At 42.6% G+C, this 18,102-nt stretch overlaps 2 protein-coding genes across 2 annotated transcripts; one reads left to right on the top strand and one right to left on the bottom strand.

Moving 5' to 3' along the window:
- Window positions 1-18: 18 nt before the first annotated feature.
- Window positions 19-10,504, top strand: LOC131882578 (cytochrome P450 3A29-like). The gene is given in 6 exon segments (XM_059229770.1): window positions 19-460; window positions 6,917-6,976; window positions 6,979-7,338; window positions 7,444-7,650; window positions 9,060-9,193; window positions 9,829-10,504. Coding segments are annotated over 6 exon segments (1,464 nt in total). The 5' UTR covers window positions 19-145; the 3' UTR covers window positions 10,217-10,504.
- LOC131882573 (cullin-2-like) lies at window positions 10,213-16,420 on the bottom strand. Its single transcript, XM_059229764.1, has 11 exons — window positions 16,074-16,420; window positions 14,782-14,980; window positions 14,574-14,706; window positions 13,991-14,167; window positions 13,708-13,887; window positions 13,261-13,479; window positions 12,555-13,052; window positions 12,234-12,470; window positions 11,437-11,577; window positions 11,132-11,347; window positions 10,213-10,614 (listed from the first exon to the last, which is right to left on the bottom strand). The coding sequence occupies exons 1-11, from the start codon at window positions 16,192-16,194 to the stop codon at window positions 10,483-10,485; spliced, it is 2,253 nt and encodes a 750-aa protein (XP_059085747.1). The 5' UTR covers window positions 16,195-16,420; the 3' UTR covers window positions 10,213-10,482.
- Between the last annotated feature and the right edge of the window lie 1,682 nt (window positions 16,421-18,102).

Here is an 18,102-nt window from a genome sequence, read left to right as displayed (position 1 = left end):
ACGACGTGTGCCTCCAGAAATTCGAATCAGCTGAACTGTCAGCCAATGGGCTCATGTCTTATCATCAGAGCAAAACAAGATAACACAATCTTGGTTCGAAGAAGAGACCCTATTGTGACATCCAACTCGCCCGAAATTCGACACCATGGACACTTTGACGGCAGTTTTGATCGGATCGGCCATCATCCTTGGGGCCCGAATCCTGGCTCATATTCTAAAATTTCGGGGCTATTTCGAATTGATCGAGGTGCCTAGGGTACGAGAAACCACCTATGGGCTCCATCGAGTGGTGTTTCCCACGTTTGATGTGGCTTGTATGCACAAGTACGGACGCGTTTGGGGCAAGTACGAAGGTGTGACCCCTCATGTGTTCATAGTTGAGCCGGAATTGCTCAAGGATGTATTGGTTAAACGATTTGAGTCGTTTGTGGAGCGACAATATTTCCCCATGGAGGATAAGGTGAGCAGTGAGGCAAAAATTCGCCACGGCCCGTTTACCTTCAAAGCATAGGTGGGCATCCATAGTGCACGTCCTTAAATTTTACCAGGCCACGGCCCGTTTACCTTCAAAGCATAGGTGGGCATCCATAGTGCACGTCCTTAAATTTTACTTGCCGCAATCAATATAGCTTTTTTAAGGCCAGGTGCGAAATCACTTCGAAGTTCGTTTTTGACACCTATTGTATTGTTTCGATGTCTTCAATCTCAACAACTCACCTGATCGTAACATGCGAAAATTTTGGGCACAATATTCATTTAAGGACAAGTAGGAAAAACGGCGCTAAATTTGTTTGCAATTGTGAAAACAAACCACTGTTTCTATTACCTTCCGTTTCATCATTGGGGATCTCTTCTGTCGATTTTTTAGCTCCCCATAAAAAAAGCAATTTTACCCTTGTTCACGAAGCCCCTTTATGACATACTAAATGGGCAATTGACATTTTGGAGTTGAAATCTCTCTTGATTTGATCAAATGAATTTCAGAATATGAACTTTATTGTAGGTAGACACGAAAAGTGGTGACGTATGTCTAAGCAAAAATATCGAGCAAATGATGAAGAAGGTCATTGAGTTGAAAATAAACGGTAATTCTGCGAATTACAAATTTACGTTCAAAACCCACCTATGACTTTTATGCCCAGGCTTATTGTCGTATGCAGAATGATGTTGGCTTGCTCTTTGTTGGAAAGGTTCATTTGCGATTAATGTAATTGAGGATGATTGCTTTTATGCATGAACGCAAAAATTAAACCGGATCCTCTCCATGTCACATCGCTAATGAAACGTCCGAAAATGTCAAATGGGGCATTTTGCACTAGGTTGAAAAAAGGTTGGAAAAATAGTGGCTGTGGGATGAATTCAGTCAATGTCGTTAATGGGCGTTATCGTCAAGACCTCCTGAAATCGGCTTTTAATTGGAAAAATTGAGGCGTATCTGTGAGTTTTGACGAAGAGAAATTGCGGAAAATCCAATTTGATTATTTTTTATGCTGCGGGTAAGCGATGGAAAAAAACATAACGGAATAAATATTATTTGCGATACGTCGATTATTTAACACCTTCAAAAACGTATAAAGCCTTCATTTCTTGAGGTTTAGTTATTTTCAATGAGTGGGACTTCCAAATTATATGAGAACATTTTGGTCGAGATAAGTTATAAGTCAATCTCAAGTTCAGGAGCACTTTTGGGCATTTAAAATGTAAAGTTACTTCTTTGATAAAAGACGTAAGAGAAAAGTACCACCATTCAAAATGTAAAGTTACCTCTTTGATAAAAGACGTAAGAGAAAAGTACCACCATTTTTGCTGGCAATTCCAAAAATAAAGCTCGATTCCGCAAACTGCCCAATCTGCCCATATCGTTGCAGCAGGCTGATCATAACAAGGAGGCAAGCGCACTCAGGCTGAACCTCTATTGGGACACAGGTCTTTGATTTTTTTTTTTAAATTTTTTTTTTTGGTTTGGTTTTTCACGGGCTTTTCTAACCCCTACAGGAAATATAATCCCCAGTACTATTAAAATGAAAGATTATAATTCGTCTATTTATTACCTTTCAATTTTTATATGATATTTGGTCTACCAACGAATTTGAGTTGGCAGACCGAGCTAATCCTTGAATGTACGGTTGATCTGGAATACTATCTAAAAATTTGTCCAAGTCTGACTTGAAAGATGCTACCGGATCAACAAGGCCTACGTATTCCCTACGAATATCAGAGGGAAGCAAATTAACAATGAAGGAGCCCGAGAAAGAAGAGATGTGGACTTCATTGTTCGAACTAGTCTGGATTCTCGAAGACTTGAAGGTCGCCTCAAAACGCACATTAAGCCTCTACGGTCACTAGAATTGACCCTAAAACCTGGGTTGGGACAAAGCTCATGGATACTTTTGAAAACGTACAGTATCAGATACCTTTCGTACCTTCTCTGAGTACTGTACAATCCCAAACGTTCTAACCTCTCCCAATACGAGAGCTCTCTCAATTTTCAATGTTCCTATGTAAACATCTTTGGACTCTGCTCGAAGCTTTCGCAAACCTGCTGAACTAATTGGAGCCCAAATGGGAGAGGCATATTCAAGATTGCGGCTGAACAATCGACTTGTACAGATTTAGCATCGTGATACTATCTCTGGACTTAAACGTGCGATATATCCAATCACATGTTTGAAAAGCCTTACCCAACTTTCAGCTGGATATGCTCATCGAACTTTCCATTATTTTGGAGGACTACACCTCAATCTTTCATAGATGAGACCTGCTCAATATCTTTACCTCCATTATCTACGAGTGGAGTATTTAAAGGAGTTGACCCAAATGTCATTGAGCGGAATTTCATTCCGTTCAGGGCCATATTACTCTCAGTTACCCAAGAGTAGATTCGATTTAAGTCCTTTGCAAGGCTACTGGATCTTGGCCATTCCTACCAGAAACTAACTTTGTATCGTCAGCATAAGAAGAGAGACTGGCAGTGATACTAAGCTTTTGAAGCGGGGCAACGAATATTATAAACAAGAGGGGCCCTAAGATCGACCCTGGGGAACACCTGACTTGACATCATGTATGTCACTAAGGGATCCCTCAACCTTAACCAATTGCTTCCTACCAGAAATGAAACTTTTTAACCATTGAGAACCCTGCCTTGGATCCCAATTCATGGAGCCTGTTAACTAAAAGCCATGATCTACCTTGTCAAAGGCCTTGGCAAAGTCGAGATAAACTACATCAACTGATTCATGACTCTCTAGTCCCTCAATAACCCGCTCAATATGTTCAATCAGTTGGGTAACCGTGCTAAAATGTGCTCGGAACCCATGCTGGCTAGGAGGAAGGACTTCATGAATATCAAGAAATTCAACAAGTTTGAACTTCATGATCTTCTCAAACACCTTCGCAATATTCGAAGTGAGAGAAATCGGCCTGTAATTACTGGGGAGCGACTTATCTCCCCCTTTAAAAATTGGAACAACATGAGCTAACTTTAGTGAAGATGGAAACTTGCCCTGATCCAAGATGCAACGCATCAAGTACGAGAAAACAGGAGGAAGAACCAGTGAGCATCTCATCAGAAACTGAGATGTCACGACCATCAGGACCAGGAGAGCTGGAAAGCCTCAAGCTCCCTTATGGCCTCTAAAGCATCTTGATCTGTGACTACAAGATCATCTAAACGCTCAGCTTGACTAACCATGTCAATCTCAACAGACTCATCTTCAGAGCAATGAGTTGTTGCTTCCGAACTCAGTGGGGTTGAAAACACACTAGAGAACTGATCTCCAAGCATGTTAGCCATAGTCTCTACATTGCTAATGGCTGCCCCATCAACCTCAAAAGGCCCAACAGAGTGTTTCATTTTTCTCTTAGAGTTCGCATAAGAGAAAAATGCCTTCGGATTCGACCTGACCTCCTGAACCACCTTACTCTCAGTTTGTAACTGGTCATATTCGATGGAGGCCTTAATCTTACCCTGAACTACGTCCAACTTTTTTTGGAGACTAGCCACAATTACTGGATTCGAAGTGCTCTTCAGCCTTTTTGCTAGTTTGCAACTCTTTTTGAAACAAAGTCTTCCTTATATGGAATTTTGTCCGTGTACCACCTTTCGGAACACATTCAGAGATTGCTAAACTGGAGCAAACTTCCTTAAAAACTGAAACTAACTTATCAATGGCTGCATTGATGGACGATTCCTGTTTCAGAATTGAAATCAGGTCAAGTTCTTCTAATCTTTCTATAATCAACGGCCAATGTTCATCTTTGAAATTGAACTTAGCCAAACCGACCTTTTTGGCCGGTTTTACTCTAGAGCACGCCGGCTTTTGAGTAATGTTCGACCCTATCTCAAGAACATGATGATCTGACAGATTGCTAGGTGTCACATGGACATACTGGATCAGATCAGGGTCATTGGAAAAGACCAAGTCGAGAACGCTATTCTCTCTAGTGGCTACACCAACATGCTGGAGAAATTGCGCAAGATCGCGAATTCTTCCAGCTTTTCGAACGACTGAGATGTCGATTTCGAAATGGGAATATACCCATCAGGACTAACCTCCCACTCTACAACGCTAGCCGGAAAATTAAAGTCCCCTACAAAGAAAACCTTCGAGCAAACTGCCAGATCCAACTCATTTCCAGTGAATTGGAGAGCTGACGAAAAAGAGCTTGCTGAACAAGAAGGGGGTCTATACATTGTAACAATAGACAAATCAAGACCTCGAAGATGACAACTAAGACCTCTACTTCTCCATTCGACATTTGTACATGACTAATGTGCAAATCATTCCTAACATATAGGCATACGCCCCCATGTGGGAATATGGGATTATCAGGGCGTATCCTATCACAACGAACTAAGTTGAAACCAACTATGGTTAGTTCTTCATCTAAGAACCCTGGCCAAAGCCAGGTTTCTGTTATAGAGATGAATGCAAACTCTCTCTCAACGGCTAGTTCTTCTAAGATCTTAACTTTTGTGCTGTCTTTTTAGAAATCAGACAATGCGCGTTCAAATATAGCCCCTTTACGGGCCTCTCTTTTGACGGACAAGTTCACAAGATCTTGGACCAGCCTCTCCAACCGTAAAAAATCCCTCTTATCAACAAAGCCACGTTCTACTGGAGGCAATGCATGAGGTAATGGGATGGTTGGGTTTGGGAAATGGGTTGGGCAGCTACATTTGAATAGGAACGTATTTTGGGAATAGGGTGGGGCAAGGAATATTAGGGAGGAGAGTGTTCATAGGAAAAGGGTGGGTTGGGTATTTGAAGAAGAGGAGGGAATTGGGAGAGAGGGGGGGGTAGGAGGAGAGGGAGGAGGGAAGCTAAATGGATTAAGGAAGGGAAGTGGGGTGGGATGAGGTTTAGGAATAGGGTCAGCTCTAAAACTACGAAACTGAGCTATCCTATTTCTCGCCTTTCTTTTTGGTCCCTTCTACATGGACGGAGGTACACCGTACATTAAAGCACGTCTTAAGTCTCATGGACTGACGGCACATGTGTGGGTGAAAAAAAGGCCAATCTACCTTTGAACATCCCTTCTTACTATTGTACTTCTTAAGGCCGAACTTGAGAAGTTTTTGACACCATTTAGGTGGTCAAACTGACAGCCTTTTCCTTCTTCAGGACAAGGCTGCTTTCGATAAACAGGACAGACTATTTTCTCTACAACTGTCTTTTCCTGCGCTTTTCAAGAGGAGATACTACTTCAACTTCTACGTTGGTCAAATTAGTCGACTTCTCAACTACTGGGTGAGCCTGTTCTTCAAGCAGCACCCTGGTTTCATTGACCCAAGCAACTAAAGCCTCTATAATAAACGCTTATTGACTATGGAAGGATCCTTTCCAGCTAAGACCAGGTCCAAACATTGTCTAGCCTCTTTGCTGACTTTTCCTAAAATAGCTTCCATCATGAATGCAGGAGGAACTATCTATTAGTAACAAAATCAACAGGCCAAGAAAAAAGAAGAAAAGAACTAAAAAAGCTGTGCAATCTTGTCCTGAGATACAGGACAACAGAGCAAAATAGGAATGAAATACTTCACATCAAACTAACATACAAATCAAAGATGGAGATAGTAAACAAGAAGTAAATGACAGAGAAAAGCAAGGAATCAAGAACATATGTAAACTAGGACATCAACAAAGAAACACAGAAATAAACTCAACTAACTGGTCGAACACAAAATAAATCAATACAGTAATGAACAATAAATTCTAACTCTAAAGGACCAATACAATCAAACTGAAGAACTGCACATAACGATTTGGAACTAGAAAAACTACACTACAAATCAGAAAAGAAACTGCTAAAGCTAGACATAAACATAAATGAGCAATAAACTGATTAGGTTTTAAAGTAATTACGTCTTACCAAAGAGCCGTGAAAAACCAAACCTAATTGAGTGAATGAATGGCAATTCCCATTCATTCACCCACACACAAACACCACGAACACTACACGTGCACAGCAACCAAGGAGCAACAGAGGAAGTCACACCTTTTCGAAATTCCTGGGAGATAAGAACGAGAGCAAACTAAATGCGTCTGTAAAAGTGTATAAAGAATGAGTGTTTAGTTGTATGTAATAGAGAGTGGAATGATATTTCACCATAATTGACACCCTCCCACTACAAGTCCCCGTCAAATGTCAGCCCACCAATGAAATTTGTCCCATAATCTCACTCTTGGGTCTCCAAAAAGTTTACCTCCCCTTTAAAAGTTCTATAACGTTGGAGCCAATTCCAGAAAAGCGAAAGCTGAAGGGCTGTTTGACAGTTGCAATTCGCCATTTCTACTATCAAAGTTGACCCTGAAAGTTTGAATTGATTTGAAGCCTGGCTCTTGATGCCAATCCGTGCCAAAGCGACCCGTATTCATGTGATCTCTCAGGTTCAATGGTTCTTGATTTTTTCCAGCACAGATCCTTGGTTGATGCCCGATCAGACGCATGGAAGACCATGAGAAAGGCGCTCACGGCCCCCTTTTCACCTCTGGGAAGCTCAAGAACATGTTCGTGAACATGCACAGCGTGGCCGATGAGTTCATGGACGCCATTCGGGCGCACTTGAAAACCAGCGATGTGGTCGACATGAAGCCGTTATTCCAGGCCTTGTCTTTGGACACCATTGCCAACTGTGCCTTCGGAGTGAACACGAATTCGTTTCAACGTCCCAAGAACTCGCTCTTCCAACGTTGCCAAGATCTCTTTAGCGATATGAGGGTGAAAAACGCCACGGAATCGGCTCTGCTCCTCTTGGGCAGCTACTTCCCCAAAGTCCTGGAATGGATCGATCTTTTCGGGCTGGAAAACTTTGAATATCTGTTTAACACCACGCGGGTTTGTTGATTTACCATTAGAAGAAGTGTGATGGACCCCGGCCCCCATCTCACGGTTTCTACGATTTTCAATTCATGTCATGCTCTCGGTTGTCCTCACATGTAGGATATCGCGTTGGAAAGGCAAGAATCCCGTGGTGATTTTGTGGACAAACTGAGAGAGATGAAATCCGAGTGTGACAAGGGGAAAGGAGATCTGAACGAAGACCAGATCTTTGCTCAAGGGGTGGGCTTCTTTCAAGCTGGTTTTGAGACCTCCTCCAACACCATGACCACCTTGATGTACTCTTTGGCCAAGAATCCCAAAGTTCAAGTAAGCAAACGTACCTGGTCCATGGTATGTTTCAAGGTGTCCGTCCATAGATGAGGGATCCCAAGGAAAGCTAATGTGATCAAACACCCCATTTAGAATTGTACTTCTGATTGGAGTCAATAGGCGGAAAGAAGAAACCGCATATCCGTTTTATTTAATATTGTCATGATTAGGAATCTAGAGAAAAAAGAGAGATAGACGTGGAGATATTCTCCTGGTGAAGTAAAACGGGAAACAACAGCTGACCAGGGTTAACCGTGCAACAGGAGACAAGTCCCCCCTGCCAATCGGCACCATGCTATACCAGATTGAAGTTGTCATTTGATTCAATTTCCTGGCGTCTGTGAGCAAACCGTGTTCTGATATTGAGCCAGGATAGTAGTACAGATTACAAAGAAGACAAGAATGAAATTCATACAAATGGTGAATGTATTAGGAAAAACTAAAACAAACTTATCCAATTATTGAGATCTTATTTAGCAGCAATATTTGTTTCCGTCCTATTAACACCCATTGTCAAGATGCCGTATACTAGTTTTTCACTAGCCGAATAAGGAATAAATACTTGCTACTGTTATGTTTATGTAGTTTCCTTCTTTGTTATGTGGACAAGAGCAATGTACTTTGGAAGACTTGAAGTATAACCTAAGAGAGTCGGCTAAAAGGATGTATGTACGTATATGTACGTAGATTACAAAATCAGTTCACGTATTGTTGGACTCCCACTGTAGCTAGATTTGATATATTAGAATTGTATTGGTGCATAATATCTTCAAACAATACAAAATTATGGCACAGTCATTTTTTGGAAATGCCAATCTTTTTTTTCTTTGAAAAGTTATTATCATCAATGTTTTGAAAACAATGAGATGTAACATTTAACCAACAGTAGAGGGTTACTGTACAAAAAATAATATCTCTGAATTTTCAAAGCACCCAGAGTACAGATTTTCAATTCATTAAATTAGAAAACGATTGAATGATTATTTCTTTTATGTACAAATGAGACGACCTCTTTCGCCTGTGGCCGAATTTTTCCCACTTCAAAGAGACCCTTCAAAGAGGTTATTGAATAAGGGCCCTTATTTCCAACGTCACACGGCCCAAAGAAAACGGGAAGAGGCACGGTAGATTGCTACATAAACTGCTCTTGCCTTGCCTTGAATGCAATTTCTTTTCCGGACATTATGTGACCCGAGGCACTAATAGAAAATAAGATTTTGATAAAATTAGTCAAAAACAACACAAACGCATTATAGTTCAATAACAAGGAATTGGCCCAATCGGCCCTTTATTTGGTAGAGACTAATTGACAAAGCGCCCTTTAGAGTGTAGAACGTAAAACATTTTTCGTGCAGCGTAAGGGGGCTATGGTGCATCCTGTTCAATCTGTAGATTGCTTCTTGCAGGAATCGGCCTTTGAAGAGGTGAAAGAAGTGTTGAAAGAGACAAAGGGCGTGGTGGATTACGAGGCTATTGCCAAGATGACCTATCTAGAGGCTGTGATCAAAGAGAATCTACGGTTGAACCCCCCAGTCACTCGGCAAGTATATTTTGTCTTACTTAAGCTAGGAACCCTCTAAAGATCGAAGGGAAGATCTAAAAAAATGATATTGTTGAACCCCTAAAAAAATAGAATCAGTCTGACTTTTTGAAGCAAAGGCAATGAGCGGCAATTGTATCAATAGCTCTGTGAACAAAACAACTCTCAAGAACGAAGGTTCCGTGAGCAGTTTTTTTTTTGGCATTTTACTTGATTGACCGTATCTGAGCGGGTATTCTTTTCAGCGGGAGCACATTTGTGGTTACACTCAATAATGAATTTCCACTTCACTTTCGTTGTCCAGGTCATGGAGCACTGTCGAACTCCATGGCTATGGCAAGATTGACCGCATCAATCCTATCTTACCTAAATTCGTGCAAAGAAAGTAACCGTCATTGAATAAATACCTATTCCGAAATTCAGTCAATGAAAACTATGCACCATTACAATGAATGACCTGTTCAATGATGGAGTAAGGTTTTTGGGCCACACCTCTCACCAAAATGGGCTACATTTCAGAGCCCCACCTTTGGAGGATTGGGATGCATTTTCACGCATTGAAACCAGCCCTTTTTTTGATACTCTAGCATTTTTCAAGTGTAAGACCAATTAACGAATCATCTCTCGCCTCTCAGAATTGACCGAACTTGCATGAAGGACACGATGATCGGAGGCGAAACCAGCCCTCGCCTCAAGCTCAAGAAAGGTACTGTGGTCCAGATTCCCATCTACGCCCTTCATCGGAATCCGGACTTCTTCCCCGACCCTAATACGTTCAAGCCCGAACGATTCATGGAGAAGGACGAGTCCATGGGCGATATGACCTTCCTGGCCTTTGGTGGCGGTCCCCGAGTGTGTATTGGGATGCGATTCGCCATGTCCGAGATGAAGATTGCCCTGGCCAAGTTCATCTCGCAATTCAGGGTCACGGACACGTCGCACACGAAGCTGGACCTTCTGCCGGGAGATTCGTTCTTCTTGGCCTATCCCGAGATGAAGGTCCGGATAGAGAGTCGAGATTGATTATCAGAAGCATCACTAGAAAGCATTTATTTGGGTACTCTTTCACGCATGACGAATGAGGATGAGGGTTGATTATGGAGATAAATTAGAATGAGTCCAAGTCCAAATTCCACCGCTCGTGTGGCTGGTCGGTCGGGTGCTAATTCGTCGTGGACCCCATGTGAAAATGGGTTTGAAAGTAAGCTGTGATTAAATTGATGATAATGATAATAAAAATCATCATCATGATAGAAGGGTGGCTGTCCCCTGTGTTCCACTTGGTCTGTCTATGCCATGTAAGCATATTCATCCGATGAGTTCTTCGTCCTCTCAATGTAGGCCTTGTCAATGAGGTTCTCGATGACCTTCTTGATCATGGGGATCGAGGGCGTAAAGCGCGATTTGGACTGGCTGATGACCTATTTCATAAGACACACGAAGAGAAGAAAATTAAGACCCGATACAAGCTAGTTGTGCCGCAATTTAAAAACCTTCCCCCCTGGATGAAGGACCATGTTTTCATGTTACAGGATGGCGGAATTCGAACTTGAACAGCCGTTTCATTAATAAATAAGCAACTTGATGCAATGGGAAAAGGACCAGAATAAATGTGCCTGCTGAAAGAGGGGGGGGGATCGTACCCTCCAACAGGCCAACTTTGACCATCAAAAACAAATTGATGGCAGACCAGACCTGCTTGAAGAATGCCACAATGTAAAAATGTTTGGTGTTCGTTCAAACCTCTTTGGCGGCGAAAATAAAATTAGGAGCAAGATGTATTTTTTGCCGAAAAAAAACTCTTAGAAAAGCAAAATTTCCATTCAACATTTACACGATCTCAAGCCTCCATTGCAGTAATTGGTGATTGTGCAGGATTCTCCCGCAAATATCAGCAAAATAATATGGCCTGTTCTTCTTGATGACTATCCACCTTACCTCTTGAATCAGCAGATTGTGCTTGAGAACCTTTCGACTCTTCATGATTCGCACAATGGCGGCTTGAAGATACATTTTACGGTCCTCGTCCACGGCTTGATGGGTCTGTTCCACCTCTTGAGGCGTTTCCCTCTGGACGGTGCCCGCAATGCGGAACTTGGTCCGTTTGTTCGAGTACTTCATATTCAGACTAATCACGGAGGTGGCCGTAAGTTCCTGCAGAGCAATAAGAGCAACAATAACCAACCAATCAATATAGTTCGGTTTTAGAACAAAGAGATTGACCCAAGATCCCCGGGACTCACTTCAGTGTTGCAGAGAAGCAATTTGGAGTCCAAAAGCGATTGAACATGTCTTGGGAAGGCCTCGGCCTGAATGTTGGTCGTCTCCCTCAACTCGTCGTAACTCAGGCTTTCAGACTTTTCGAACAAGAGTAACAGCGCCATCTGGGAAGGCAACAAAACGAGACTGGTTAATCAAAATAAGAAAAAAGAATGTTTCATTGATTAAGGAACACAAAAACCACGATTTTTTCTCACAAGTACCATTTCAAATTATTTTGTGCACCAACACTTTGGAAACTCATTTCCAATTCAACAAATAGTCTTACAAACCTAGATGAGGCTTCCACAATTACTAATCAATCATACACCTTTCTGATAAACATACAAGTGGTTCTTGAACATGGAAATTTATACCTTTCATTTGTTCATGGTGTTCTAAGACACTTCCGCAATTCAGCCAAGGAAGCCCTCAAACTCATGTTCGCTTAACAACCAAACTCTGTGCTCAAAATAAGTGGCAATCTCCCTTCTACTGTTGGAAACAATACCTTCAAAATTGTGATTAGTTCGAAAAAAACCCTTTAACTCATGCTTTCTTTTTCTGTTTTCAAGCTTGGCTTAAAGCTTCATCTTAATAAGGATGTAACAAAATATAGTGAAAAGACTGGAACGACTAGAGGATTGAATTTCCAAACCAGTAGTCCTTGATTGTCAAGAAAGGGAAGTAAAAACAGGTTGATAACGAATTTCGGCACTCAATAACATACATTGAGCGATTCTAGCATGAGAAACAAGCAATGTCTCGACCAATTCTTTACCTGAAACGTGGACATGTTGACGATGTATGATTTGTTGAGATAGCCCAACTTGACATCCCCGTTGCTGAGATGGTGGAGCCACGTGAGTTTGCGGCCGTTGAACTGTTTGGCGTAGAATTTTTCGTAGGCTTGAACGGTTCGCTCCAGTTCTTGAGGGATATTCAAGGGCAGCAAGCCGGTGTGGCTCATGGGCCACGCCCCTTGCTGAAGCACTCGCACAAAGTAATTGATGCCCACCTGCCAACACAAAAGCCCAAAGAAGGACAGGCATCAAAAGAGAATCCCACTAGTCTACTCCTAGCTTGCCCATGTTGTTCTTACGTTGACGGTGTTGTCGTTGAGGTAGTCGGTGAATTTCGAGTTCAAATCCTCGGCCACGGAGATGTCGGTGAACATGCGATGGAACTTGTTGGTGAACTCGTAGCCACAGGCCTGTTTTAAACGGTTGATCATGGCCTCTTCGAGGTCCATAGAGTGAGATTGCTGGTGGATCAGTCTCTTCCCAAGATTTCTAGAGTAGAACTTTTGGAAGACGTCTTTGTCGTCGAGATACTTGAACACCGTGATGGACTTGCTGAGCTTCTCGTCGATCTCGTTCTCCGAGATGCCTTTCTGGGATTTCTTCAACAGGGAATCGCAATATTTGGCCAAGAGCTCGGGGCTCTTGGAGGCCATCTTCGGAGCACGATGATTGATGATGGCCGTCATGGCCTTGTCCATGGCTCCAATGAACGAGAGGTCGCCCTGGAATGTGGCCGAGATCATTTCTCGGTACTTTTGATGCACATCCAGGACATTCTCGACGAACTCGGTCGAGGGCTACATAGAAGGAATGACAAACGAATTCATTAGGAAAGAAAGACAATTGGAAGTGAAAGTTATCACACCACACCATCCAAAAGTACACTAGGTTCAGTTGACTTTACTTCCAAGGTTGCGCTTTACAATCACCAAACCTAACCATGTGTCTGATTTCCCCAAATATGCAGATAAAATCATTTTCTTAAGAGGAATTCTGAAGACTTACCGCTTCGCCCTGTAGAGCAGAGATGACTTTGAGACCCTGGCTCTTGATGTGATTCTGAATCTCGTCCAAAAGTACTTTCTGAGCACCCACAATGGGCTTGAGCAGCAGATACATATTGGCCAGATCTGTGCGGAGCTCTCGCTCCACCATGGACTTGCATTCAGAGTGCAAAAAGCTGATATGATCGCCCACCATCCGCTGCTCACACTCTGAAGTGACCTACAAAAAATATGGACATTTATATATAAAAAAAAAAACTTGACTCTGAAGAGTTTTGGATCTCCGTTCGGAAAATCAACTCCTGCCCTGATTCCAATATGCCATTCCACAATCTGGTCAAACCACTTGCTCTTAGTGTCATTTCCCTCACCGGAGGAGCAGGATTGACCTGGATGCATGTGCAGATTCTCCGCCAAAGAACGGAGGAGTTCCGGCAACGAGGATTACCTTCTGATAGGAGCCCGGATACAGAAACTTCCGAGACCTCATGTTCTCGGACTCGATCTTCTGAATGACTCTCTGCATGTATAGGGAGATGGAGCCCTCTTGGAGTAAGTTTTGGGCCTCTTCACGGTAGTAATCCCCCGTGGCTGTTAGGAAGGGTTTTTCAAAAATGTCCTCATAAAGCTGGAAAATGTGGGAAATCCATCACCATGTGAAGAATTCGAATGATATGAATAAAAAAAAAGAGCCAGCCAGGAGAGGGAAAAAACAACTGACACTAACTCACCTCCAAGTTGCCTTTCTTCTTATACTCTTCCACACTCACGAACGAGTTGATGACACCTTTGATGACGTTATCAGACTGAAACTGCGTGGATCCCGTGGATCCCGTCTCGCCCAAGCGATCATAGCGAATCCCGTCCAAGAGTAGGCTCACCAATTGATCCTTCATAGGCTCAATCATCTTCAAAAGAGTCGACTCGTTAGGTAGTTATCGTTCTGTTCATGCAAAGACTGCAAAGACTGTTGGTGAGGTGGCAGATTTTCATGGAAATGGTTCACGAGAGAAAGGACAAAATGGTGAAATGCGAGTATTAAATTTACGAAGTACCAGAAAGACAACGCAATACGTAGGTCTGCCATACTGAACGATTTGATTTCTTTTGAAGTCATGCCAAACAAATGCAGTTCAAGGTAACAAGAGGTAACAAAAAGGCGAGCATAATTTCTCTGATCTCGCAACCAAAGTTGGGCTAAGGTCATATTCACCTTGAACCCCGGTTGGCCATTCATCTTTATCTTTCTAGGAAGATCATCTATGAATGTTTTTCAATTTGTTCTTTTAATTTTCAAAAGATAACCCTTCTTACCAGCTTCTTCCATGTCTCCAAGCCCAACTCGCCAATCTCCTTCATTTGTTCACTATGGTCGATGGAGAGACTGCCATAGGTGAGCTCGGCATCAGACATCTTCTGCTTTCGAATGTGCTGGTTATTCAAATACCTAGATGCAAGCAATCCATTCAGTTCGTCATTATGATTGACGAGTACATCATACGTCGTCTATCGTAGTGCTTACGAGAACAGCTTGTGGAGGTAGTCGATGCCTTGTGAGAACTTGGTCCAGGCCTCGTAGTAGTCCTTGAGGAGTTCCCGCTCGCCGCCTTTCTTCACCTTGATCTTCAAGGTTTGGACGTGGTCCTCCAAAAAGGCTTTGGTCTCACTGTAAAGACGATCGGCGAGGGGCTCCGGATAGGCCACACACAACGAATACACATCTACCGGGAAGACAATCCATTTGTATTTAGTCCGTTAGTCCGTGTGCCGCCATTCGGTCGAGTCATCGCCCATGACGGTTTACCATCAGATTATTGCTTGAATGAATTTCATGTTTACACATTTGGAGACGGATTAGAGCAATCGTTCTGGATGGATAGGTAGGTCAGGTAGGTGGACAGGTGTGTCGAGCTTTACGAGTAAATCTAACGGGTACAATTCTGGGATATTTTTGGGGGCGGACTGCCTTACCAATACAGTTCAAGTCAAGAAATTAACGATTAAATTTACTGAACTTTATTTTGATATATTATTTGTTGTACACTGGACCCACCTATATTATTAGAAATGACCCCCATAAAAATGTTTCTCATTGGTAGAAACGTCACGAGAAAAGCTTTCCGACATTTGAGTCAGCTTTCGCAAAACTAATCAACGTATATCAATGTAGTAAGTAGGATTTAGTAGGAGTTAAGCCATGCTAGTTGATCAGAATGCCCAAAGATTGATATGCTCATAGACTTGGGATTCTCAAGCCTAAAGCTGGACCACCGGAATACAAGACAATATTGTGGGCGATTACAGTTTTCACATTTTTATGAACACTGCAAAGTTTGATTGGACTTCACCTCGAACTTCCATCAAACCGTCCATAGCGAAAAAACTGGCCAAAAGGCTCCCATCGTATTCTTCAATAAGGTGCCCCCTCCTCAATGGCCGAGTCACAACAAAAAAGGTCCAATCCAATTAATCAATCGGGGATCGAACCGAGGAGGTCCGACAACGACGTGGAAAGGCCAAGAGACCAAGAGACACCATCCGATCTCAAAGCCAGGATATTCAAATCACATCAAAACCAGCTGGTTAATATATATATCTAGGGGAGGGGTCTAGGGTTGGTTTTCGACGGAATGCCATATCAGGGACGTCCACTAAGATGGATAATGTGACTGGTTAACTAATTATTGACTAATAACCCATCTTCCGTCATCTTTTTTGAAGATTTCCCAACGCCACTTTTTACAAGATCTTGTTGACCTTGTCATGGATTGTCCTTCATTCCGGATCCTGTCATGCCTAGTGTTGGTTGATTACCCGTGAATCGGTCATTCCAAACGGCTCGGGGGACGTTGCTGAACATGATGACCCCCGTCATGGTCTCCTTCAGGTTGGACCAGGTTTGCGTGAAATCCACGCGTTTCGGTTTCAACGACATCACTCCTCACTACTACTCCTCCTTCAACCCGGGGGAACACGCCACACACGCGAATAAATGGCCGGCCACGAGTGGCTCGAGGGCGGCAATCCACGCCCAAGTGAGAATAGACCGGCGTGGAGGAGATTGAGAACCGCGATTCAACGGACGAGAAGATACACAGTGCAATTCAGAATGCACAATTCAACGATGAATCGACGGAATGAGCAGCTGAATGAGCTGAATGAGTTGGGAGGAGAACAGCTGACAAACGGAGAGGATCCAGAAGATCGAGACCATCGAGACACTGGGACAGGTCGACCCAATACAGGGTGGTGGTTGAGCAGGACCATGGCCCTCCTCACGTCCTTTGTCTGGACTAGCTTGGTTCACATTCGCTTGTCGCTCAGCCCACCCCCATCCAGTCACGTCTCACTAACACATATCATATATATTCAGAGGGCTCTGAAAATAAGTTTAAAAAACGATGAAGTGAAAAAAGTCAATTGAGCCCAAGACCTCATCTGGCTGTAAAGGTCGCTCTACTGGCCGCGCCTCTCTTCCGTGCCTCCTTTTCAAATGGTATGGACCTTTTTGAGGCTAGGGTTCGCCATTTTTTTGAATCCCCAAGAGCGGGCCTGGGAGCATGGTCTCCTCAGGTATGATGGGTTAAAACTAGAGTGACAAGCCCTCTAGTTAAAACTAAACCGTTCAAATCCTAGTTGCCTGGCAAAGCTATTTCCACCTCACCACTTGAATCACATGGCAAACGAAATAAAGTAATAAAATATGAACATGACGTGATGTCAGTCTTCAAATGATGCTTTTTGAAGCAAATGTCAACTTCTTTCAATGCTGGTCACACACTAATGACATTGTGTTTCTCTTTTCCTATCACATTCATGACCCGAAGACTGAGCAGGAGAAGCGTTAACTTACTTTTCTAAAGAAAGCCAGTATGCCAAAAATATACTTTGAAAAACTCTTTTCAATCATTGTTATTTTGACACTAAAAATACGTTTTGAAAATCAAAGGATTCTTTTTGAACACTTAACAGGATCTAATATAGAACCATTGGAGTTCCTAGAAAAAGGAATATCATTTGGCTTTTGCACCCATATCCACATTGAACAAGTTAAAAAACAGTTTATCAATGGATTCTGGGTTCAAATGATGCTAGAAAAGTTGCAAGGAGGAGCTGTAATTCAGAAACCAGACACAAAAGTATTTTATAGAATTTATCACGTCCAGTCAAATAATATGCATTTTAGTATAACGGACGGGGGATTGCAATCCCCGTAACACCCTGTTGCATCAGCTGAGTCGCTTGAAGTTGATTAAGGGAGCGCCGAATACATCAATTTGATGGAGGTTTTAGGTAGTCCATATAGTACTTAATGATCATTAAGTACCATATGAGTAAGGCCAAGTGCGTATATGTAGTGGCCTCTTATCTTTTATTTCGAGATTCTTTTTCAAAGACATAACACTGACATATTTTGTCAGTCAAGAAGGTCCTAAATGTTGTGGTAGCCCTGGGTTCGTTCTGATTCTCTTTTTCATTGAAATAATTCCAACCTTTAAGAAACTCTTTGGGCACACGTCCGAGTGTTGAATTGGGGACAAGAACAAAATTGTTATCCATATCATGTATGTATGTATTCAAAACACTTTGTGGAACATGGACTGGCGTCTTTCCCGCGAATCACTTTTCAATAACCGCAGTCCTGCAGAGAGGTTGCGTTACAAGCGAGAGATTGCCTTGGCTTGGCTAAAAGTGCCAATCTGCCCTCGTTGAAGTCAGATTTATGAAGAATCTGGCAAAATTGGCATCTCTCGGGAGTTGTAATACTGTTAGCATCCAAGTGGCAGTAAAAGCCCGGTCCATGGCATCCAATAGTCCGGAATGAACCCAAAGGAGCAACCAC

Source organism: Tigriopus californicus, chromosome 6, assembly GCF_007210705.1.
Source record: "Tigriopus californicus strain San Diego chromosome 6, Tcal_SD_v2.1, whole genome shotgun sequence".
Classification (NCBI taxonomy): domain Eukaryota; kingdom Metazoa; phylum Arthropoda; class Copepoda; order Harpacticoida; family Harpacticidae; genus Tigriopus; species Tigriopus californicus.
The sequence above is the reverse complement of the archived record's forward strand: the minus strand, read 5'-3'. Positions and strand labels throughout refer to the sequence as shown.